The 24,714-nt window shown below is 37.6% G+C and overlaps 3 protein-coding genes across 3 annotated transcripts; all 3 read left to right on the plus strand.

Moving 5' to 3' along the window:
• The first annotated feature begins 993 nt into the window (after positions 1-993).
• LOC127097264 (cellulose synthase-like protein D4) lies at positions 994-5,372 on the plus strand. The gene is made up of 5 exons (XM_051035767.1): positions 994-1,710; positions 1,879-2,253; positions 2,402-3,206; positions 3,289-4,055; positions 4,138-5,372. Exons 1-5 carry the CDS (start codon positions 1,286-1,288, stop codon positions 5,102-5,104), a joined length of 3,339 nt encoding a protein of 1,112 aa, XP_050891724.1. The 5' UTR covers positions 994-1,285; the 3' UTR covers positions 5,105-5,372.
• A 6,167-nt stretch (positions 5,373-11,539) lies between these two features.
• LOC127092757 (uncharacterized) lies at positions 11,540-17,615 on the plus strand. Its single transcript, XM_051031646.1, has 6 exons — positions 11,540-12,083; positions 12,162-12,260; positions 13,929-14,106; positions 15,725-15,822; positions 16,824-16,885; positions 17,146-17,615. The coding sequence occupies exons 1-6, from the start codon at positions 11,640-11,642 to the stop codon at positions 17,255-17,257; spliced, it is 993 nt and encodes a 330-aa protein (XP_050887603.1). The 5' UTR covers positions 11,540-11,639; the 3' UTR covers positions 17,258-17,615.
• Positions 17,616-22,680: 5,065 nt separating this feature from the next.
• Positions 22,681-24,162, plus strand: LOC127095088 (uncharacterized). Its single transcript, XM_051033826.1, has one exon. The coding sequence runs from the start codon at positions 22,681-22,683 to the stop codon at positions 24,160-24,162; it is 1,482 nt and encodes a 493-aa protein (XP_050889783.1).
• Positions 24,163-24,714: the final 552 nt, after the last annotated feature.

Below are 24,714 nucleotides of genomic sequence, written 5' to 3' on the forward strand. Positions count from 1 at the left end.
TATATAATTGTATTTTCATTACATTGATGATTTATTTGTATTTGTACTTTTTTCCGAATAAAAATCTAAAATCAATTATATGATTTAACTAGTACTTAGAAAATACTTGTTAGATAAATAGATTTTGAATAAATCTATCTTTTACTAATAGTTTCTAATTAAATATAGACTTACCAACATCTATCAAATCTTAATGTTATAGTATCGTTTAATTGAACAAATAATCAAAAATTAATGGATACAATAAATGTCGCGGCATTTGCCTCAAACAAAAAATGAATGCCGATTGAGGTATAATAGAAAGCATGTGAGTATATAATCGATCATAAGAATACATTAGTGAAGTATGAAAAAACCTAATCCCAACAACACATGGATCCTATTTATCTGTAAAGTTTCCTAAAACTTATAGTTATTGTGTTTATGCTAATAATAAATTTTTAAAACCTTAACTTAAAATTATAGAAGCAACTAAAAAAATTATATATCGGAAATCTTTGTAAATATGTTAAAACAAATACCTCCATACCCCTAACAACTATCACACACCCTTGGTTGGTTAGAGATACTGTTCTAACCAAAAAGGTTTTTTGTTTTCTGTTGTTGCTTGTTGCCTTAATACAAGTTTTTGTTTTGATAAATTAAAGTATTTAAGAATTTTGAAATGTGTCACATAGAATTATGGATGATATGGCATAAAGAGAGATGGTGTATTCATCCGATATTGCGCGTTTTAGATTTAATATATTATAAATAGATATTTGTATATTATATATAGGTAACAAATTGATTTTTTTTACTAAAAAAAGAAAATATATAACATACTCCTAGAAACAATATATAACATGTCTGAAACAAATATACCACACTCCTAGAAACAAGGAAATGAGAACCATGAAAGTAGCAATATAGGAATGACTTGGTCTTACACCATAAATCCATCTCCTACTTCGGTACTATTCTGTTTTCTAACAAAATCTCTTCCATCGTCAATCAAAAAGTTCTTTTCTCTGACCTCTTTTCTTCTCCTCCCATGAATAATTTGAACCTTGATTCTTATTCTTCCTTGTAGATACACAATGGGAGGAAATGGTGCCCTTTTTATTTGACTTTGGATAGAGCCTAGTTGTTCCAATGATGGTAAATTGAGGAACAAATCATCTTTCTTCTTCATTCAATCAAATTATATAGGTGTAGATTTACATAGCTCTTAGAAAATAAATCAAACTATATATAAATATCGCTAGGTGTAAGGGTGTAGCTTTAGCAATATAAATTAAAAGAAATGGCTTCCCTGAATAGCCAACCTTCGAAAAAGAGTATGCGTAATTCTGGCGAGAAGCCGACTATAAAGTTTGCGAGACGGACATCGAGTGGAAGATATGTTAATTTGTCAAAAGATGACATTGAAATGTCTTCAGAAGTATCAGGAGATTATATGAATTATACTGTTCATATTCCTCCTACACCTGATAACCAACCAATGGATAATACTTCTGTGGCAATGAAAGCGGAAGAACAATATGTTTCGAATTCTTTATTTACCGGTGGATTCAATAGTGTAACCAGAGCTCATCTTATGGACAAGGTAATTGATTCTGAGGTGACTCATCCTCAAATGGCAGGGGCTAAAGGATCTGCTTGTTCAATTTGTGATAGTAAAATTATGAAGGATGAGAGAGGAAATGATGTGACTCCATGTGAGTGTAGGTATGTATGTATATATATGTTCACAAGTTTTGCATATAAAACATTAATCTTGACGAATTTCAAAATCATGTCAAACAGTTTCAGATTTATTTCAAAATTTAGAGTCTATCATTATGACTTGAGCAATAAGCTAACTAGATTATAAAATAATATCAAACAATTTATCAGGTACAAGATTTGTAGAGATTGTTTTATAGATGCACAAAAAGATTCCGGCATGTGTCCGGGTTGTAAGGAGCCTTACAAAGTAGGAGAATATGAAGATGATGGCAATGATTATCCAAATGGAGCATTGCCATTACCGGCGCCAGGTTCCAAACAGAACATGTCGGTTATGAAGAGAAATCAAAACGGAGAATTCGATCATAATAAATGGTTGTTTGAGACAAAAGGTACCTATGGAGTTGGAAATGCTTATTGGCCTCCAGATGATGATGATGAGGGTGATGTTCTAAATGATGGAGTATTTGATGCTGCTGAGAAGCCTTGGAAGCCTTTGTGCAGAAAAACACCAATTCCATCTGGTATCATAAGTCCATATAGGTTAGTACATGTTATCCTATGTGTAATATATATATATATATATATATATATATATATATATATATATATATATATATATATATATATATATATATATGTGTGTGTGTGTGTGTAATTGTACCTGATTGTGTATATACTTAATTTGCAGGCTGCTTATTGCTATTCGTTTAGTAGTGATGTTTTTCTTCTTACATTGGAGAGTGGTGCATCCGAATGAAGATGCAGTATGGTTATGGCTCATGTCAATTACTTGTGAGATATGGTTTGGTTTCTCATGGATACTCGATCAAATCCCAAAGCTTTGTCCGGTTAATCGATCGACAGACCTTGAAGTCCTTCACGAGAAATTTGACAGTCCATCACCATCCAATCCCACAGGAAGATCTGATTTGCCTGGTGTTGATCTTTTTGTGTCCACGGCTGATCCGGATAAAGAGCCACCTCTTGTAACTGCCAATACTATTCTTTCCATATTAGCAGTTGATTACCCTGTGGAGAAGCTTGCTTGTTATGTTTCAGATGATGGAGGTGCTCTCTTGACTTTTGAAGCCATGGCTGAGGCTGCAAGTTTTGCTGATTTATGGGTTCCCTTTTGTCGAAAACACAACATTGAACCAAGGAATCCTGATTCTTACTTTGCCTTAAAAGTCGATCCCACCAAAAACAAGAGTAAACTGGATTTCGTGAAGGACAGGAGAAGGGTGAAAAGGGAGTACGATGAGTTCAAAGTGCGCATAAATGGCCTTCCGGATTCAATTAGGAGAAGATCTGATGCATTTAATGCAAGGGAGGAAATGAAAATGATGAAACATATGAAGGAGAGTGGCGCTGATCCTTCTGAGCCTATCAAAGTATTGAAGGCCACCTGGATGGCTGATGGCACTCACTGGCCTGGTGCTTGGGCTGCTTCTGCTAGGGAACATGCTAAAGGTGACCATGCTGGAATACTTCAGGTATTTTCTTGTGCATTATATTTAACACACGCAAGCACGCGCACGTACATCTTAGTTTAACTATATACATGTATATGAATAGGTGATGCTAAAGCCTCCCAGTCCTGATCCGTTAATGAGAAGTGCAAACGACAAGATCATAGATTTCAGTGAAGTGGATACGCGTTTGCCGATGTTTGTATATATGTCTCGAGAGAAAAGGCCAGGTTATGATCACAACAAGAAAGCTGGGGCAATGAATGCACTTGTTCGAGCATCTGCAATCTTATCAAATGGACCATTCATTCTCAACCTTGATTGTGATCATTATATTTATAATTGCAAGGCAGTACGGGAAGGAATGTGTTTCATGATGGACAGAGGCGGCGAAGACATATGCTATATTCAGTTCCCCCAGAGATTTGAAGGTATTGACCCCTCAGATCGCTATGCCAATCACAACACTGTATTCTTCGACGGAAACATGAGAGCCCTCGACGGTCTCCAAGGCCCATTCTATGTGGGAACCGGGTGCATGTTCAGAAGGTTTGCATTGTACGGATTTGACCCTCCCTCAGGCGAGTGGGATTCGAAACATGCTAAAAATAATAATGGCGAAGAAGTTACTGAAACAACACCAGCCTTGAATGCTAGTGAGTTTGATCAAGATCTAGACATAAATCTGTTGCCTAAACGTTTTGGTAATTCAACCATGTTGTCTGAGAGCATACCTGTTGCCGAGTTCCAAGGTCGTCCTCTTGCTGATCATCCTGCCATCAAGTATGGACGTCCACCGGGTGAACTGAGGGCCCCTCGCGAACCACTTGATGCTAGTACCGTAGCTGAAGCTGTCTCCGTGATTTCTTGTTGGTATATATATCTTGCCTAATACATACACATTTAAACAAAAATATAACATATGTCTATTAAAGATACATCACATTACATGTAGGTATGAAGACAAGACAGAATGGGGAGACAGAGTGGGATGGATTTATGGATCAGTGACAGAGGATGTTGTTACAGGATACCGTATGCACAACCGTGGATGGCGTTCTGTATATTGTGTAACCAAACGAGACGCGTTTCGTGGATCAGCACCAATTAACCTCACTGATCGACTGCACCAGGTGCTGCGATGGGCCACCGGTTCCGTCGAAATCTTCTTCTCCAAGAACAATGCATTCCTCGGCAGTAAGCGCCTACAACTTTTACAACGTCTCGCTTACCTCAACGTTGGAATCTACCCCTTCACCTCCCTCTTCCTCATTGTGTATTGCTTCCTCCCAGCACTGTCATTGCTGTCTGGATTTTTTATTGTGCAAACCCTCAGTATTGCTTTCTTAATCTACTTGCTCACCATGACTGTATGCTTGGTGTTGCTAGCCGTTCTCGAGGTTAAATGGTCTGGCATAGAGTTAGAGCAGTGGTGGAGGAATGAACAGTTTTGGCTCATTTCCGGCACTAGTGCTCACTTGGCAGCTGTGGTACAAGGACTCCTAAAAGTGATGGCTGGAATTGAGATTTCCTTTACCCTGACATCTAAATCAGGCGGAGACGACGATGATGATATTTTCGCGGATTTGTATATAGTCAAATGGACCTCTCTAATGATTCCACCCATTGTTATTGCTATGGTAAATGTGATTGCTATCATTGTGGCATTTTCTCGAACAGTTTATAGCGCAAATCCACAATGGAGTAAGTTTATAGGAGGAGCATTCTTTAGTTTTTGGGTTCTTGCTCATTTGTATCCATTTGCAAAAGGGTTGATGGGAAGGAGAGGGAAGACTCCCACCATTGTTTTTGTGTGGTCAGGTCTCATTGCAATTACACTTTCATTGCTTTGGGTTGCTATTAGCCCGCCAACGGGTGGTGCTGGCGGACAAGGTGCTGGTGGAGATTTTCAATTTCCATAAAATGATAATGAGAGTGCTTATGGATTTGATGCCTTGGGGATTTCATCTTAGTATATATATGTTTCTAACAAACAATAGTAAAGTATATTTGTAAATCTAGCTCTATAGATATGATATTTGGTTGCTTGTTGTCATAGGACTTGGAAAATTACTTTTTGTTTGATTAATCTTGGTTGCTTGTTGTCATAGGACTTGGAAAATTACTTTTTGTTTGATTAATCTTTAGATCATAGACTATCATGTAATGTATTGTTGATATTTTGCACTTATCTTCTCTTTCTTCTTCTTTTCTTTATAAGTAGAAATATAATAGAAGATTTTGGATTCGAACTAAAGACAGGAAAATCCAATCTAATAATATTATCATTAACGGTTGAATTAGATTTTAAAGATTATTCTCTATATCTTCTCTCTAAAAAATTTGTTTAAAATCCGTCCAAATATTGCGGGTGTTTTTTTTGTGTGTTTTTGGTATCATAAAGTTCTTTTTTTAAATCCAAATAATGAATACTAAAAGAAAAATGAATTACAATGTGTTTCACTCTAGATTGAAGTCCAACCCACGAGATTTAGGGTTATCCAAAGTTAGTTCATAAAACATATTAGATATGTCATAGACGTGCACCAGATCAATATCATTCAGGTATCATGAATTACCAAATATAAAGAATCATATGATCTCCTGACATTTGTCCTTTGAGACAAGTGTCTTTAAAGAATGTTTTATGGTCCAAAATCCTATAAATTTATTCTAAACGCTAAAGATAATTTAGTCTAAGTACACACTACTTTAAGCCTAAACCTCGCAAATACGATCATTATTAACTTGATCGTCAAAGTGTTTGTTGGCACACCCTCCACTATCAAGAAAAGCTCAAAGACCTTTGCACTGAAGTCGTCATAAGATCCATCAACGTCAACGACACTTGATGTGAAATGTCTCATTGGATTCTTTAGTGTCGTCTGTGGGATGACGTCTTCTATCGTTTACGCTCAATTTTTAGTTTAATGGTGAGTTTCGAGTACACATAATTGAAGAATTTCTCTCCACGCAAAGCATTAACATTTCCCGAGGAACCTCCTCGAAAAAATATGAGGACACTTAGAACGTATCTAAAAGTAGAACGACCACATAAGACAGTCAAGTCAAAAAAGGGTGAAGAAACTAGTGGTTCCATTAGAGAGAGATATAATTGTCGGCGAGACGTTCAGTTGGTGGGACAATTTCCTCACCATGGCAAGCATCGGAGGGACAACTTTACTCGTCTTGAAAAAGTATACCTATCAACGTTTCAAAGAAGGACCAGTTGATAGAGTGTGGTCATTCAGGTGGCTCCTTCGTCATCATAAGGGATCTCTTAAGGTAGTGTCATGAGAAATGCGAAAAGGCGATTTGATGCTATGACAAGTGGTTCTGCCAACACAGTGGGAAAAATTGAAACCTAATTGGGAAGGATCGTACATTATATTCCAGAAGCTCACGCACGGGGCATACAAGCTGCATGAATTGGATGAATGGGTCATACCCAAAACCTAGAAATTTGTTCATTTGAAATAGTATTATTTAGGCTATTTCTAATTTTTGAGGTGGCTATCATCCGCCTATGTATGAATATTTAAATATTTATAAGCAGTGAAGACATTTTGGTTACAATACCATGTATGTTGGACTTCCATAAGAAGATCCTTACCGTCTCTCTGGGGAATATAGCTATGTTGGAATTCCACAGGAAAATCCTTGTCGCCCCTTCAGGAAATACAACTATGTTGAACTTTTACAGGAATATCCTTATCGCCTTTCTAAGAAATACAAATACGTTGGAACTCCACACGAAGAAACTTGCCACCTTTATAAGAAAAAGGAACGCGTTGGACTTTCATAGGAAGATCCTTTCCGCATTTAGGGGCAATATGACCATATTATTCGCCAGAGACTGCCCCATTTGAAGTCTCGCCCAAGGGGGTCAATGCCTCACCTGAGGGACTTTAAGTCTCATCAATCAAATGGAAACATATAATTTTTCCCGAGGGACTAAGAGTCTCATCAAACAAGCTTATGTTAACACCCCGCATGAGTAACAATGAGTTTTCTCGGGCGGAACTAACTTAAATTTCATCCCAATGGGTGCGATTGAAGTCTGTCTCAAGAGATTTTAAGTAAAGTCTTGTCTGAGGGATTGATAGAAGTCTCACCCAATATTCTCAACACCTTGCTTGAGGGACTTGGAGTCTCATCATCCAAGGTGCTACATATAATCTCGCATGAGTTACTAAGATTCCCATCAAACATGCTTATATTAAAACCTTGCCTGAGTAACTTTGAGTTTTCTCAAACGAGATCTAACTTAAAGTTTAACCCAAGGGGTGCAATCAAAGTCTGGCTCAAGAGACTTTAAGTAATTTCTTGTCCGAGGGCTTGAAAAAAGTCCCACTCAAGGGGCTCAATGCCTCGTATAAGATACTTGGAGTCTCGTCATTCAAGGTGCAACATATAATCTCACATGAGGGACTAAGAGTCCCATCAAACCAACTTATCTTCACACCCACCTGAGTAACTTTGATTTTTCTTGGGAATGCTCTAGCATAAAGTTATGCCTAAGGGGTGTGATTGAAGTCTATATTAAGAGACTTTAAGTAAAGTCTTATTTAAGGGTTTAATAAAAGTCATACCCAAGGGCCTCGACGCCTTTCCTAATGGACTTGAAGTCATATCATCCAAGACGCAACCTATAATCTTGCCTGAGGGACTAAAAGTCCCATCAAACATGATTATCTTAACACCCAACATGAGTAACTTTGTGTTTTCTTAGATAGGATCTAACTTGAAGTTCAGCCCAATGGTGCGATCGTAGTCTGGCTCAAGAGACTTTTTGTAAGGTTTTGTTTGAGGGTTTGATAAAAGTTTCCCCCAAAAGGCTCAACGCCTCTCTAGAGGGACTTGGAGTCTCATCATCCTAGGCACAACATATAATCTTTCCTGAGGAACTAAGAATCCCATAAAACAAGCTTATCTTAATGCCCCGCCTTTATAACTTGGAGTTTTCTCATGCGATATCAAACTTAATGTTCAGCCCAAGGGGTGCGATCGAAGTCTGGATCTAGAGACTTTAAGTAAAGGCTTGTCTGAAGGCTTGATGGAAGTCCTTCCTAAGGGGCTCAAGGTCTCGCCTAAGGGACTTGCAGTCTCATCAACCAAGGCACAACACATAATCTCGCCTGAAGGACCAAGAGTCCCTTCAAACATGCTCATTTAAATGCCCCGCCCGAGTAACATGGAGTTTCCTTGAGCGAGATCTAACTCGAAGACCCATCCAAGGGGTTTAATGTCTCGCTTGAGAGGCTTGGGTCCCCTTGGAAAAACTCCTCTGATGCTATGTGTTTTAAAGCAATTATCCCTTTGTTAAAGCCTTTGTGCTCAATGGACTATGTAGTGATATATTTGTAAAAGACCCATTAAGGTTGGGGGAATGCTAATTACCCTTAAGGGGCGAATCCTATCTGTCATCCTTCATTAGAGACTGACTCTTCCTGAGTACTCCCTACTCGCCCAGGCGTGGGAAACATGGGAAAAGACGTTCCTTAGCCAAAGAAAAGTCATGGCCAACACCCTCATCTCTATAGGAAATAGGGTTTCAACGGTCCAACATTGACTGAGTGAGTGTCATACTCAAGGAAACCCTAGGCTCAAGGTGCCTATATAAATACCCCAACCTTAGGGTTTATGAGACATATCATAACTTACCCAACATAACACAAATAAAGAGCATATCACCTCACGTGGGTTGATCCTCTCTCATCACTATAAACACCAACAAACAGGGCCTCTAGCCTCTCATCACTGCGAGTAAGCCCTCACTACCAAAAAATACTAAGGCATCTGGTCATCCCTACTAGCTTAGGGGTATAACACACTCTTGTACTTTTTGACAAGTACAGAAGTCAACCATTTTACAACTGGTAGTTTGCTCCTTACACAGACCAAATACATTCGAGACTTACCTAATCAAGCTAAAATGTGTAATGCCAATGGAGTCATAACACGTATTCTCAGTTCCTATAAGCTTAACAAGCATGACTCTTCTCCACTTTTAGATCCTCATCAATACAAGTTTATACTTGGAGCTCTATAATATTTCACTCTTATTAGACCAAATATTGCATTTAGTGTGAATAAAGACTGTCAATCTATGGAATATCCTTCTGAGTCTCATTGGCCTGCAGTGAAAATTATGTTGCGGTACCTCAGTTGCACTATTTCTCATTGCTTGCTGCTTGTACCTGCTTCCTTACCTCACAAGATTTCTCTATCGGCTTATAGTGACTCTGATTGGGCCACTAAACCTAATGATCGTATATCTACCTTGGGATCCTGCATCTTTTTTGGTTCAAATCTCATTTCATTGAGCTCTAAGAATCAACCTCTAGTTGCGACATCCAATATTAAAGCATAATATTGTGCTCTTAATCACACTACTTAAGAGCTTTATGGGTTGAGCTGCTCCTCAATGAACTGGCCGTGCATTTTCTTCCTCCTACACTCTTGTAGGATAATCTCATTGATGTTCTCATTTTGCAGAATCCTATCCTCTATGTTAGGACCAAACACATTGAGTTGGACATTCACTTTATTGGTGAAAGGATTATTGTCAAGAAAATGAAAATTGAGCATGTGCCTAGTAAGATATAATTTGCAACACTCTCAACAAAACCACTTGGCACGACTGCATTTCAAGACCTTTGAATCAATCTCAAAATCGTGACTTACATCCCTCCTTGTTTTGTGGGAAAGTATTATGAGAACTAAGAGCATAATTATTAGTGTTCTCTCACTGTTCATACACAGGTTTTTAGGCCACACTGTCCGAAGCCAATAGATAATTAAATGAAAAAAGTGTTCTTTAGTTTACAAACGTATTCACAATAAACCGAGTTCTTTTATTTGTTTCTCTTTTTAGAATTTTTTTAATAAAAAAGGTGCCAAAACTAATATAAGGGAGATATATTGTGAAGTTTTTCTTTAAAGAATTGTATGGATCTTTAAAATATGTAATTGAGTTGTTTAACTAATCGAAAAGAGTAAAATAATATAAAAAATTGGATATGTCTAATTTAAAGAACTCAAATGGATTTGGTGAACATGTGTGCTCTAAGTTAGTTTAATTGAGTATAACATGCATTACACACCATGAAAAACAGTAATTCATCATGCAAGGAGAGTGTACGGTGACACGATCATCTCTCTTAATTCTTAATAGATTCATTCATATATATATATATATATATATATATATATATATATATATATATATATATATATATATATATATATATATATATATATATATATATATATATATATATAATCGTAAATGTTAGCTCATTCATGCATAATGTCAATTAATTTCACATATTCTATTATAATTAAACAAGAGATTAATTATAAACTTTCTTTACACCATTATTCAATAGAATTATAACATTCTGTCCTGTCATACCAGTATTTTAAAATTAAATATGTGATTTGACGGGATGCACATTTCTGATTGGTTGACAATGTAAAATATTTTTACACTGTCAGTGCATAGCCTTTTTTCTCATAGGATATTATGTTTTAATTAAATAAATTAAATAATATTTTTATTTATAACATATCAATTAGTATATTTGAATGGAATTTAAATAATGTTCTAAGCTATATACCTAATTTTTTAAAAATTGTGCATCGCGTATACAAACTCGTAACCTTAAGGAAGTGAATTGAGAACAACATGATTATAGAACAATGCCTTCTTTCTCCTTGCTGGATAATTAATCTAATGCCTTCTTTCTCTTGCTGGATAATTAATCTACTAATCTTTCATGAGTAACGTAACCTTTTATTAGTAACACGAAACTACAAAAAAGAATTCTAAATAATCTAAAAAGTAAAAGTTTAAACAAGAATCCCAGCAAACAGAGTCCATCATGAACTCATAAAGACGAATCCAAAGAGTAGAAAATCAATAAGCTTCGTAAATAACTTGGTCAATCAATAATTTCTTAGTTTAATGATAATATTACTTACGTAAAAGGTAGGAAAATAGATGATAAATTGCAACACAAAATAAATTCTAAAAATTATTTGATCATCCTAAAAAATTATCATGCATATATTTTTAGACTCTATATAAAATGATTCATTGTCTCTGATGCTAATAAGTTAAAAATATCAAATATAATTGATATGAAAATATCTTCATTATTTAGAACAAGTTTTCTTATATTTAACCATTTTACTTGATGCAATATGTTCTTCTCTTACCATGTACACAAGAACATTAACCTATTCCATTAAACTATTCTTCCTATATAATTTAATATTGACTTTGAGAATATTAGTAATATTTTAAAAAAATTAATAAGTGTATTTTAAAACAAATTTTTGAAAGGAGTATTCAAAATAAATAAACCCTGCGGGTACACATCATAAACCGAAGAAGAAGAGGATTAACGTTTGAACCTTCACAGACCCAGAAATTCTCCAAACTCCATTCCAATGGCTTTCACTTCTTCTCTCACTTCCCATTTTCTCTCTCTCCCAAACAAAAACCCATCCCTAACCCCTTTTCAATCTCAACCCTTCTTTTTCCCTACACTCCACCCAAAACCACTCTTATCATCACCTACTTCAATCTCAACCGTTGCTTCAGCGTCATCATCGAAAAACCCTTCCAGTAACAATAACCCTAAACAATCTAGACAAGATGAAGTTGTTGAGGTTGAAGTAGAAGAGGAACTTCCGTGGATTCAAGAGAAAGCTCTCGACCTCGTTGAGTTCACCGGTTCTGTTACCCAAGCGATTCCCGGTCCGAGAGTGGGTCCCACTTCATTGCCGTGGATTCTCGCCGTTCCTCTTGGTTATGCTGGTCTTACTTTCGTTATTGCGTTTGTTAAAACCGTTAGGAAATTCAGTTCTCCCAAAGCACAACGCAGGAAATTGGTTGGTTTTTTTGTTCCTTTGGATTTTTTTTGTTCATTGGGCTTATAGGAAATTATAATGTTTGTGTGTTTGTTTCAGGTTGGTAAAAATGCGTTGTTGTGTAAGTCTGTTGATGATTTGTTACAAAGAGGACGAGATGAAGTTAAGGTTGATGATCTCAAAGGAATCGAAAATAAGGTGAGTTATAGAAAATATTTACTTTAAATTGTAGTTGGGTATGATTCTAAATTGTGATTGTAGTTATGCTGCAAACCATGATATTGTCGCAGAATGCGAGCAAATGCAACCGCGATTTCAGTTGTAGAGACATCTAAAACCTTTATATTTTCGCTGTAGACCTGAGTTTGTAATTAATTTTTGTCGCAATCTTTGTTATTGTGAAAAATTGTATACAAATGTGACTGCAACTGCTGACACTTTATAGTCATAGAGATATAGAAAAACTCTTGATATTGCAGGTCTGTGTTGCAGTTGCAGACCTTTTTCTAAAACCTTGAATATGACATGTGGTCACTATTTGACATTTGCTGTTGAATAATATATGGCCTCACATTTTGTCTAGGGGTTATGGAATCACTTTTTGAATCTGCGTCAATAATGGGTAGAGAAGCTTTGTTCTTCCCCATGTATGTTGATTTCTGATACAAACCAATATTCTCAACTATTTGAAATTAAAGAAACCTGCAAGATAGATGTAAATACAAGATTTATTGATGATAATAATTTGATTACATAGGGAAACTCTTTATTCACAACTAACATATGTTTCTCCTACTATTTGATAACTTCCCCACCATCATTAACGAACTCTCCCATCTCAACTAGCTCCTCTTCATCCATCACAAGATTCTTTCTCAACTGTCCTTTGTTTCTCCTTACACTTCCTATTCCTTGGGCCCATGAGACAACTGCTAGGCCAGTTGATCTTCAGCCCTCCTTTTCTTTTGGGTTGTAATGTAACAAGTGCTACCTTGATAGGAAGTATGTGGAGAAATTTGTAGCAATAGTATAACTGACAGCAGAGTAGATTCTTCTTATCTGTTGAGAATCAGTGTCATACAATGCTAGGGTAACAGATTAAAAATCCACAGCAAGGTAAAATATTTCACTATCACGATAGTCGTAACACTATCTGCAACTACATATAGTGAATCTCATATTCAGAACACTGAATTGAATCATTTGTTACTTCTCCTTTTCTGGTATTCCGCACAAGGTTAAATCATGAACTGATTTCTAGTTTTAATTTTTAAATAATGATAACTTATTTTTCTTTTTTTATGTTCTTCTGCATGACTGCCTATCAGATGGGGGTAACTTGACATACTTGATTGCTTATCATTTGCATTAGAAACACTGTTTTCTTTTACATACTAATCTATAAGGCTGAGTATTTGGCTATTTGCTCCTATTTATTTCGGTTTCGTCATTATTGATAATGTATCTTGGTTTTACAAAATAAGAACAATGATTCCACTAAAAGACCATAAGTTCTAAACTGGTATTGTATAAAATTACCATCATCAAGTCATTGTAATATTCTTTGTAGTATATATATTAACGGTCTGTCTGAAATATTGGATTTTGCCTGTCTAACCTTAGGTGAAACTTTTGTTGTTGATGTGTATATGCTTCGATTCCTAATCATGATATGTTTTTTCTGTGCAAATGTTTCTTTAATAAAGGATCATGCCATCTGTCTAGATCAAGAAAGTAGTTCTTAGCTTTCATTTTGCTGGCTGGAAAAATCTCATGGAAATTCATTTTTCTGTTTGCTGGCTTACCATACTTTTGACTTCCTCTGCATGTGTCATTGATTTTAAGTAACAAAAAATTCATATCCAGACAGGTTTTGTCTTGGAAGAAATTTTGCGCAAATACATCCGATATGCTCTGAACGAGAAACCATTTAACCCTGATGTTGTAGCTGATTTAATTCAATTAAGGAGAGCTTCTGGATTAAAGGACTCACAAGTTGCTGAGATTCTAAATGAAATTTCACGAAGAATTGTTAGAGACAAAGGTAATGTCTTTTTAATATTGGACAGTTTTCATCTGAGTAATCCTTGTACGTGGTAGTTTATTTTGTCCTAGGCTGTGTAGAAAAGTATTCCGATCAACTGCAGTGATGAGTGAACAGGATTATTTTTCTCTGGTTTGCTCCTTGTATTGACAAAGGTTTAGTATCTGGGTCCATGTTGTCAAGCTCAAATGCTCATGTCTTTTTGATAGAATTTGTGAGATATAGCTTCAAACCTATGACTCTACAAATTACCCAAACAATTCACCATCACTAGCCCAACTGAAATGGCTCAAATAAAATGGTTTTAAAAGGTAGGAAATGCAATGAAAAACACTATTCGGAAGTATCTTTCCGGGGAAAGTAGTTCCTTTGGGTAACTTAGAAGGGTCTTGGTCATATATGGTTTTATTTATGCCATTGTTTTTTTATTTACCTGTCAAGCATCTCAAATTGTTCTCCATACACTTATTCATCACTTTTGACTGGCAACTTGATTTCGGACAATAAGTCAAACTGAATTTGTTTGTTTGTTTTTGATATATAAGGTTGGCTTGGTGGTTGGGGTGGTGGAGTAATTAATGATTAGGAGGGAGAGGGATCAATCTGCACCCCAATATGATACTAACTATACTAGCACATGCCATTAAAAAAATGAATTTGTTTGGTACCATCTAAATGAAACAACTTAGTCAAGCAATACCACCATGTCAGAGTCCCTCCAAGACTATTGATGCTGAAAAACCATGCAACTGAATCACCTCTTTGAAAAAAGCCTCGGTTAGATCCGTACCAGTAAGAGAACAAGATAGTTAAATAATGTGGACATATTTTGCAAGCAATTCAACCACCAGGCACCAGCAGAATTGTTTCTTTACCATCAATTTTTTTGTAACCTGCCAAAGATATTAATCAAGATCCCCATAATATGTTAGTAGGAATAGGTAAAGGCTGTAGAATCCCTGCAAGGATAAACTCTGATATATTTCTCTGACAATGTCACAGCTTGTCTTAAACAGTTGAATGTCCTGTTTCATCCCTTCCCAATAAATCAACCCATAGGTATGGGAAAAATAGGTTAACCACTAACAGTGGTACTAAGGAATTTGGATAACATAGCAGTGATAGAAAAAGGAATTTGTATAAAATAAAAGGGATTTTTAGTAGTATTGTGAGTAACATTGATCTGGTATGGTCAAACTCCCACAAGAGTGAAATGCAACACTAGTTGATTCTCATAGTGGTTGGAGGCTGAGACATAGACATGCCACTCTTCCACTATGGTGTGCTATTGATAATATTCGTGAAATTGCAACTTTGTATGAAGGATGCTGTTTCTCAGTTGGCTGCGGTAGCATTTGGGGTTTGTATACTCTTGTTTACCATTACTATAAAGCTGTTTTGAAGTTAACACACGGGTAAATAATAGAGAAAGTTGTGAGTCAGAAAAGATGGATACAGAATCGCTAATCATGAGAAAACTAACCTTTCCCATTTCCCCTTATTTTTTTTATCATTCAGTCCATGAAATCATTTTTTCGGCTAGTATGTAGTTAGATGAAGGAATTCAGACATGATTATTTCTATTATCTGACTTCAATTTTCTTTCAATGATGTTTAGGGCCTATTGTAATGAATAAATCAGGTTATACTGAAAAGGGTTTCAAGAGAAAACTAGCTGTTCAAGCCCTTTTTGGAAAGGTCTTCTATCTATCTGAAGTAAGTCGCCTTAAACAGTCTATTTAACATGACACTGTCTTTTTTTCTGTATGTAAAATACAATATATGTAATTATGTGCTCAGAGCCATTCAGTGCCACAGGTACGACTGATATGGTAATCTCAACTGTGGTTTATGGATTTATTCAACAATTATTATGGACCAATACTACTGAATTTTTTTATTGATATGTAAAACCCCAGTAATATACCATGCCACACAAGTCTTATGGCTTAAGTATCTTGAATCCATCATACAAATTGATGAGGAAATAAGTAGAGATGCAAACCTTAGGGTTCAAGTAATGTGGATGAAACATAAGAATTGCTTCAGTGTAATTTGTGATACAAAAGTACCACACATGCTTAACATAAATCACTTATCACACAATTATAAGACCTCTAATGCTGTACACGATTGAATGCTAAGACTCATTGGCCTACCGAAAGTAAGGAGTCATTAACCAAGGTTAAGATACAGAGATCATAGTGTTATGATGGATATGAGAAGGTGAATGAGTTTTTTTTGAGAGAGTTGAGATAACACTTGTTATGGAAAAGAAGGTAGAGTAACCTGTCTTCAGTTGTTTGAACATGTTGGTAATTCTGCCTTAATTGTGGTCCGCCCCTAGCTGCCTAACGGGGGCATTTGGGATGCCTTCATTATTGCAGCCTCCAACACATTCATTGTGTTGAGTGTGAGGAGTGGTTCATATTTCAATAAGTTATCACATAATAGCAGAAAATAGCATATATATATATAGTTGAACTATTTGTTCTATTTTCTGGTATTAGGAGGAAACCTTTTGTTAATTCTTGGATATATGTGTTAACTGTTAACATTTAATAATTTGGTTGCTTGCTGCTCAGAGTTTTTCGGATACTTTTAAAAAAAAATATTTTTTCGAGTAAAAGGCTAATGTCCATTCTTGTTATTGTGTCTGTTGTGTAACGTCTTAATGTATGATTTGTTTTGATTTTCTCCTATTGTTCTGATTCCAGCTGCCAGAGTTTTGTTCAAGGGATAGCTCCTTATTTGTTAAGGAAATCTTCGGAGTAACAGAGTATGCTCTATATTCTTGGTTTCTATAGTTTTTTAGTTCATACTAGTTAAGATTGATCGGAAAAAAGTCAGAAGAATCAATGCTTTATTTATACATTTTACTTCTAACTATTATTTCCTCTCTTTGAATTTTCTTAAAGATAGATACAAGATGCCATGAGTGAACAGCATGCTAGAAATCCGTTTTTTTAGGTCTTTATTGTCAGAATACTAAAATAGCATTCTCTGATAGAAATGTTTCTTGGTTTTCTTTTTCCTCAGTGAAGATGCGGATCAACTCAGATTACACACAACTTCAGAAGCCGGCAACCTAGATTCGCTTGAGAAGATGGTTGATAGTTCAGATTCAGAAGATTCTAGTGAGGTTTCATAATGCTTGATGCAAATATACCCCTAGGTTTTGAATTCACAAAAGTTGAGGAATTGGTTCTGCAAACAATCTTCTCATGACCCATGTGCTGCAAATTCTAGATTACCATCGTCATCTCCTATCCAAAAATGGAAGTAAAAATATCCAATGTGTTGGGCAAGGTTTTTTTTCCTTAATTTCTTTTTAGTGGTACAACTATTGTATACTTTCAGCTTTTTCCGGATTAAATTAAGAGCTTGACATTTTCATCAGTGTCCTATAGGTCAGTCTTTTTTTTTGTTAGAACCAGATATTGTGGAGAAATTTAATTAACAAGTGTCATAGAGATATTTTTGGTATATATGTAGAATGATTTTGAGAATTTCTTAATGCATCGTATATGTTAGTTACGCACCACGCGAAAATTAAAATGCTCCTCAGATTCTGGAGATGCATTTTCGGACGCACTCAATACACACACTACGTAGGCAATTCTGAGTGACGTCCTATTAGTTGAGTTTTTTTAATACCTCAGATGTATTTTCGGAATATGTATGTAGATATATGTATAGTAGTAGCAAAGGCAGATAAAAAATTTGTAATTTGTCAAAATAAAATTAACATTCATAACATAAAATTAACATTACATAGATGATTTCAATATAAAATGCAACATTATATTTCAATATTCAGGTGATCGCTTCAACATCTTCATAATATCTTCGATTGATCTTGAAATTGTCGTTTCCAACTCGAACGAAATTTTTGTTTCGAAACGGAAAAATGTATTCCATATAGTCCTTACATCTGTATCTGTCTTGAGCTCAAAGTTGTTGAACTCAATCTTATCTCCATTATCAATCGACGGTGAACGGTACTCGAGCTTCACAATTTTTCGATTGTCTTCGTAAGATAAGAGATAATGTATTTTAGATCTGCAAGAATGGTGTACTCGTTGAGGTTAAACTTTTGTCTGAGTGTTGCGCTGGAGAAGGAGACATTGTGACCTATCATATGATGTTTATTTGTGACATTTTTAGTTTGTGTGAAATAAAAAACAAAAGCACATTAATTTATAGAAGTTGTAGACAAATGTGGACCATTCAAAATCTGACATGCTGACTTCACAGATATGTCTCTGGTTCCGCACTCTATTATCTTGTTTTTGAGATACATCTCTGGAACTTCTCATAAACAGGCAGAAAACAAAATCTTTGAAAACAGAACCTAATTGAAGACTTTGTTTGACAAATGAATAGATGTTATGGGAAAGATAAAACATATATTAAAATATTAAGAAATTGTATAGATTAAACTTCATTAATATTTAGACACAATTACATACACTTATTTGTCTGGTTAAACAATAAATTAAAACAAATCGAAATATTTGTCGCCAACTAAATCTAGGGTAGTATCCCTTTTAACTTTTGTGCATTTGATTCTCTTTCAATGTTGCTCAATTTCTCGAACTCTTACATCCTTTTCACAAAATGGTTCGACCAAGTCTCGACTTTTGTTATTGATTGGGCTGTCCTTTTGGTGATGTAAGTGGTATAGGACATCCCAGTTTCAAGTAAACTTGAACAAAATATCGTTATTTTGAAACCACTCAATACACATAATACGATCATTTGGATTTTGAGGTGGGGCGATGCACAATGGAGAAAAGGTTTTCGAAAAACTATATTGTGTAACATCAATACACACTCTATCATACACACATGCTATGAGGTGATCAATACCAGATTTCACCTTTTTAGCAATAACACAAGCACATGAGAGACCATATGTTTTCACAATTGTGCATCCACACTTTGCGCTATCGGAGCTTACATTATTAACTCGTTTAGCCTCGTGAAAATATAGTTCAAACCTGTAACACCCCAAAATTTATCATCCTCATTCATGCATTCATTTTTAGGTCATGTAACATTTCATATTGCATCATGTCAATCAGAATCAGATCCAAGAAGCTTGAACATCATCCAAGACACTTTGCGGGTTCTATCCGGGTGATCAGTCAACACAAGGGAAAGACTTGAGTCACTTCCAACAGGTTCAAATGGGGTCTATTCATCATTCAGAACGCTAATCTTGAAGGAGCAAAAATCTGTTCATGAGCTATCGTGCTCGCTAGGCGAGCAGAATGGTTCGCCTAGCGAACCTTGAACTATCATGCTCGCTAAGCGAGCAGATCCTTCGCTAGGCGAAGCCCACGCGTTTTGAGAAAAATAACAGAAAGTCATGGGCTTGAGTTGCCCTCATTTGAGCCCACCAAGCCACGAAAATCGGGTTATAAATACTAGAGTTTCAGTGGAACAAAACCCTAGAGAAAAAGAGGGAGAGAAGGAGAGAGACGAACTAATCTGCAGCAGCCTCCAGACAGCTCTGAAAAGTTCACTCTGACTCACACACTTTTCACCCCCATCTCACGCAAACCCTAACGTTGCTTTGGAAGCCCGGACGTGCCATTCGATTTTAATCGATCCTTCTAATCAGGTTTGCCCTTATTCCTAATACTCTATGCTTTCAATTTGAATTCTCTGAATGTATGAGGTATCATTAGGTTTTGCCCACGGGTTTAGATATGCATAAAACAATACTTTGAATGTTTAATCACTTAATTTCTGAAATGGAGACCACGGGGTTTGGGGTTTCTGAGATCGTACTGTTATCCATGAAGAACCAAAAACCCGCAGGCGCTCGCTAGCACCTCGCTAGGCGAGCACGCAGCGAAGCTTCGCTAAGCTTTCGCTAAGCGAAGCAGCAGCGATCGCGACAACAGTTGTTTTTTCGGTTTGCTCTAATCTGTTTTGTGTTCGTCATGGCATTGTTTTCTCCTGATTCCATCCTGTTACTCTAACCTGTTTGTTGAGTTTTTGTGAGGGCTCACATGACTTTTGAAGAGACAGCTTGCTCGGTATTCCACTTTATTTGTGGGATACCACCTGGAGGTTTATTCCGATTACCTGTATTGACTCGCTTTCTTTGATGGTGCTAGCTTGAGGGATCTCCGGTTTTCTTGTGTTGTTAGTTGCTATTACTTCGGATCTTTATCCGTACGGTAGACCTCTTGATCCCTTTATTTTTCCCACATTTTTACCGCTTTCTTAGCTGGAAGACCTCGATAGGAGGCAATGTTTTTGTGTGTTTACTTTTGTGCCCGAAGACCTCCTAGAAGAGGCACCAGTGCTAAAGACCTCCATGAAGAGGCAATTGACGGATAAAAGGGATTAGTAGTCAATCCCCCGTTATTCAGTGCGTCGTTCTTTAAGATCACACTACGTGTCGATGCTTCAAAACAAAAGCCCAAGATCTTTTGTCCTTCCGGTCAGTGGAGAGGGTTCCATCTTTCTGAACCCCCACGCCTTGTCATGAGCTCACCCTGTCCAGGGTTAAGAGCTATGAGGTCTTATCCTCATTACCCTTTTGATCTGCTCACCCTGACGTTCAGTGTCAGTGGTTAAGAGTCCATTCGATTACCCTCCCATGGCTTGTTTGTCGAGGTTGATATGACCCCTCTTGACTAAAGCCCTACCCATGTATGTTTGAGCCCCTTTGTTGGCGTGTTTACTTTATGCATGTTTGTTTTGTATGGCGTGATCGTCTCCCCATAGGATTGCTAGGCTTCGTATAGTCTCCCGTTTGCATGTCAAGTAAGGTAACGCGGTTCCTTCGTCTAGGATTGCCTTTTTGCATGAGCATCCCTAAAACACAAACAACTCATTGATTTTTCTTCTCCTAAGAACACGTTTACTCCTTCTACTACAGGCGAGTAAGTCTCCAAAGGTCGAGCATCCGGTAGATTGCGTAGTAACGTCGTTCGCCCAAAACCAACCCCGTAGTTAGCCGAACTACGTTTTGGTCTGATTCTCGTTCCAGATGAGATACGTAGGCATAAGACGCGACGTCTTACCGAGCACACATCCCCCTAACCCTTAGGCAGCCGAGCTACGAAGACTCTGATTCTCATATTCATATGAGATACGTATGCAGTGGATGCAACATCCGTGCGAGTCATTTTCTTTTGACCCCTCTTTTAGTAAATAGTACATTAGATAAACCCACACCCTTTAGACAAGAACAACAAGAGTGGATCCCGTAGAGTACTACGGATGCGTAGGGGTGCTAATACCTTCCCTTCGCATAATCGACTCCCGAACCCAAGATTTGGTTGCGAGACCTTGTCTTTTCCTTTCCTTTTTCCAGGTTTACTTCGGGCGTTTCCTTTCCCTCCTTTGGGATAAATAACGCACGGTGGCGACTCTTCTGTCATTTCTTTTTTCGCCGGTTGTTTTTTCGCATTCCCTATTTTTTTAGGCTGCGGCAGCTGGCGACTCTGCTGGGGACCCGGTTTCCCTAAGCGAGTCCCTCCTAGCTTTTGTAGGTTTCTTGTTTGTTGGGTGTTTATTCTTTTGTACAGTTATTTATTTTTTAGCACTTGTGTACATATCATTGCTGTGTCTGTTGGCTCTGTTGAGTTGTTTGTTTGTGGGAGTGGGATGTTCTGTGTGAGATAGGCCCAATACACAGGCCTGAGTGCACTTAGGATTAGCGTGGTTTCACATTCCCTCACGTTCCGTCTCGGTCCGATGTTGGAATATGAAAACACAATTCAGATGTGGATCTTTCTAGAGAATTCTGTGCTGTGGATCTCTTACAGTGCTAGAGCTATCTGGGAGAACCGTTAAGTCTGGATGACCTTTACCTTACTTTCATGGGAACTTGGCTGAGACACTCCTCTTATAGTGGTAATGCCAAACTGGAAACGGTGGACGTATTATTACTATTCGGCCTGAGAGTCCGTGATATCAATGTCTCTACCCTTTAGCCTCCGCATGTGAGCTGGGTGGGTTGTTTACAGGTGTGCAGGAACCCTTGACCTCATCATACCCTGATATCTGATACCTGGTACCTGATCGTCATGGTTCTATTTCCTGGATCCGAACTTCTGGCACTGGTTTTATTTGTGGATCTGAACCTTTAAACCTGCATACCCGGACTGCCGACTTTTGAGGATTTCTTCACAGAGAACAACCCGTGGTTCAGTATATATGGCCGGAACCGGTCACATGTCTTTTGCGTTGCATAACATCATCTGCATATTTGCATCCAACATCTCATGCTTATTCATTTGCAGGGTATTCCCTTTCTCGGTTTGGTTTGGCTGATCTGTGCTTATTATGGAGGCTCCCAGGAAGAGTAATGTGACCTATCATTTCTTCGATACTAAGATCGGCCCATTGCGTCAGATAAAAGCTTTGATTACTCCTGACCATGTGGGTTTATTCCGGGATACTTATGGCAACATCTTGCCTATGGTTGAAGACTTGGATGTTTCTCAGAGGAGTCTGATACATACTTGCTTGCAGTTTTATGATCCTTAGTTGCGTTGCTTCACTTTTCAGGATTTCCAGTTGGCTCTTTTATTGGAAGAGTATGCTATGATCTTGGGTGTTCCTCTACAGCATTGTGTCCCTTTCAACTCCGACATACCTCCTCCAGAGCATAAGGATATTGCTAAGGCTCTTCATCTGGAAGTGTTTGTTGTGAAGGAAAATCTCTCTTCTAAGGGAGGTCTGTCTGGTTTTCATCTGGATTTTGTGGTAAACAAAGCCGAAGAGTGTGCTGCTCAAGGCAATTGGGAGGCTGTGTGTGCTCTGTTGGCGTTAAGTGTCTATGGTATTATGCTATTCGCCGATGAACCGAAGTTCGTGAGTATGAGTGCTATTCATATCTTTCTGCTAAAGAACCCGGTTCCCACCCTTCTTGGTGATTTCTATTTTTCGGTGCACAATAAGAATGAGAAGAGACGAGGGAGATTGGTCAGATGTTGCGCTCCATTGTTCCATAAGTGGCTCGTGGGGCACTTGCCAAATGACGATGCTTTTCTGAATCCGCATCAAGCCAGGATTTGGGCTAGAAGGTTGGTTGTCTTGACTGCTAAAGACATCAGATGGTGTAATCAGAATACCAAGGGTGGCGATTTTGTGGTTAGCTGTGGGAAATACCCTAATGTACCATTGTTGGGTATGAAGGGTTGTATCAACTACAACCCGATTCTTTTGAGAAGACAATTAGGGTATGCCTTGACTCACGCTCCTAAGGATCAAGATCTGGTGGAATCTTTCTACTTCCCAGTGCAAGATAATCTAGAACTGGTTAAGCAAGCTGCTGGAGCTTGGAGGAATATTCAGACTAAATGTGCTACTGTCTATGGAAAATGTAACAACATCTCTTCTTCTCAGTATGATAGTTGGTTGCGAGAAAGAGCTTGGATTACTCTTCTACCTTTCTCTATGGGAGAACCATCTGATCCGGTTATTGTTGAGTCTGTCAGCATGGTTGAGTACAACAGTTTGAAGCAAGAAAAGGGGAAAATCGATAAGTTGAATGCGAAGCTGAGTGAAGGCCTCAGGAAAACTTTGTGCGCTAAGAAAGAAGCTGAGAGAGAAGTTCAAAGATTGAATGAGCTGCAAAGACAAAGCAATGAGAGGATTGCTGAAGATGCTAATTATACCCGTAAAGTCTGTTCAGGTGAGGATATACTGAAGAAAGCTTACAAGGCTGCTAAGGAGCAGTTAGGAAGAGTTGAATACAGGCTTATTGAGCGCCAGCAAAGGTGGGAAGAATTGTCTGATCGCCGGAGACAGGTTGAGATAGAAATCAAAGCAGAAAATGAGCGGTTGAAGAGTAGGGAGAACGAGCAGCATGAAGCACTTCGATTGGCTGAACAAGAGATCGTCGAACTAAAGATTCAAGCGGGGGTCAAGAGAACAAAAGAACAAGACAAGTACAAGAAATTGGAAGAAGCGGTCAAAATGAGGAATTTGTTGATTCAAGGCCTTACAGAACACCCTACTGACCCGGTTACAGAGGCGCTTCTTAAGGAAGTTCGAGAAGACTCGTTTGGGCTAGGTGTTTGACTCCTTTTGTTTTTGTAGAGTTCACCATCAGGCTTGTTGATGGGTTCTCATTTCTTTGTTCATCGCTCTCAGAACAACTTGTATTTTGACTATGACACATTTCGGACGTTTCATTCTCTTTGATTATTTCGTCTGTGACCAAAGCTTCTTATCACCTCTCCTCGATATTGTTATTCGCACGTTCGATTGCAGTTGTACACGTTGTTCTGGAAGGTCAAACCGGAATTGAGAAGGGGGGCCTTAAAATTGAATAAGCAGCGCATCGCATACCATGCATATTAACCCTTGTTTGTTTTGCAGGTGTCACCACAGTGTCTAATATCCGTTCCCTGTTTCAGGCATTATTGGTCCCAAGCGAGTCCACAGGTACCCGACAAAGGAAAATCGTCCGCAACTAGCGATGGACCAGGTACAGAAAGAGCTGGATGATATGCATGAAAGGATGGATCAGTTCATGACATTGATGACTGGTATGGCAGAAGGCCAGGAAAAGCTGAGGGAATTGGTTGAGCAACCGAGGCCCGATCTAGAGGTGGAGATACCAAATGCTAG

This window comes from Lathyrus oleraceus, chromosome 6 (genome assembly GCF_024323335.1).
Source record: "Lathyrus oleraceus cultivar Zhongwan6 chromosome 6, CAAS_Psat_ZW6_1.0, whole genome shotgun sequence".
Lineage (NCBI taxonomy): Eukaryota > Viridiplantae > Streptophyta > Magnoliopsida > Fabales > Fabaceae > Lathyrus > Lathyrus oleraceus.

What these genes read in the sequence shown, in the direction of transcription:
- LOC127097264 (XM_051035767.1), top strand. Translation starts at nt 1,286, where the DNA reads ATGGCTTCCCTGAATAGCCAACCTTCGAAAAAGAGTATGCGTAATTCT. An exon ending in GTGACTCCATGTGAGTGTAG is followed by an intron (nt 1,711 to 1,878) that starts GTATGTATGTAT and finishes ACAATTTATCAG; the next exon opens with GTACAAGATTTGTAGAGATT. An exon ending in GGTATCATAAGTCCATATAG is followed by an intron (nt 2,254 to 2,401) that starts GTTAGTACATGT and finishes CTTAATTTGCAG; the next exon opens with GCTGCTTATTGCTATTCGTT.
- LOC127092757 (XM_051031646.1), top strand. Translation starts at nt 11,640, where the DNA reads ATGGCTTTCACTTCTTCTCTCACTTCCCATTTTCTCTCTCTCCCAAAC. An exon ending in AAGCACAACGCAGGAAATTG is followed by an intron (nt 12,084 to 12,161) that starts GTTGGTTTTTTT and finishes TGTTTGTTTCAG; the next exon opens with GTTGGTAAAAATGCGTTGTT. An exon ending in TCAAAGGAATCGAAAATAAG is followed by an intron (nt 12,261 to 13,928) that starts GTGAGTTATAGA and finishes ATTCATATCCAG; the next exon opens with ACAGGTTTTGTCTTGGAAGA.
- LOC127095088 (XM_051033826.1), top strand. Translation starts at nt 22,681, where the DNA reads ATGATCTTGGGTGTTCCTCTACAGCATTGTGTCCCTTTCAACTCCGAC.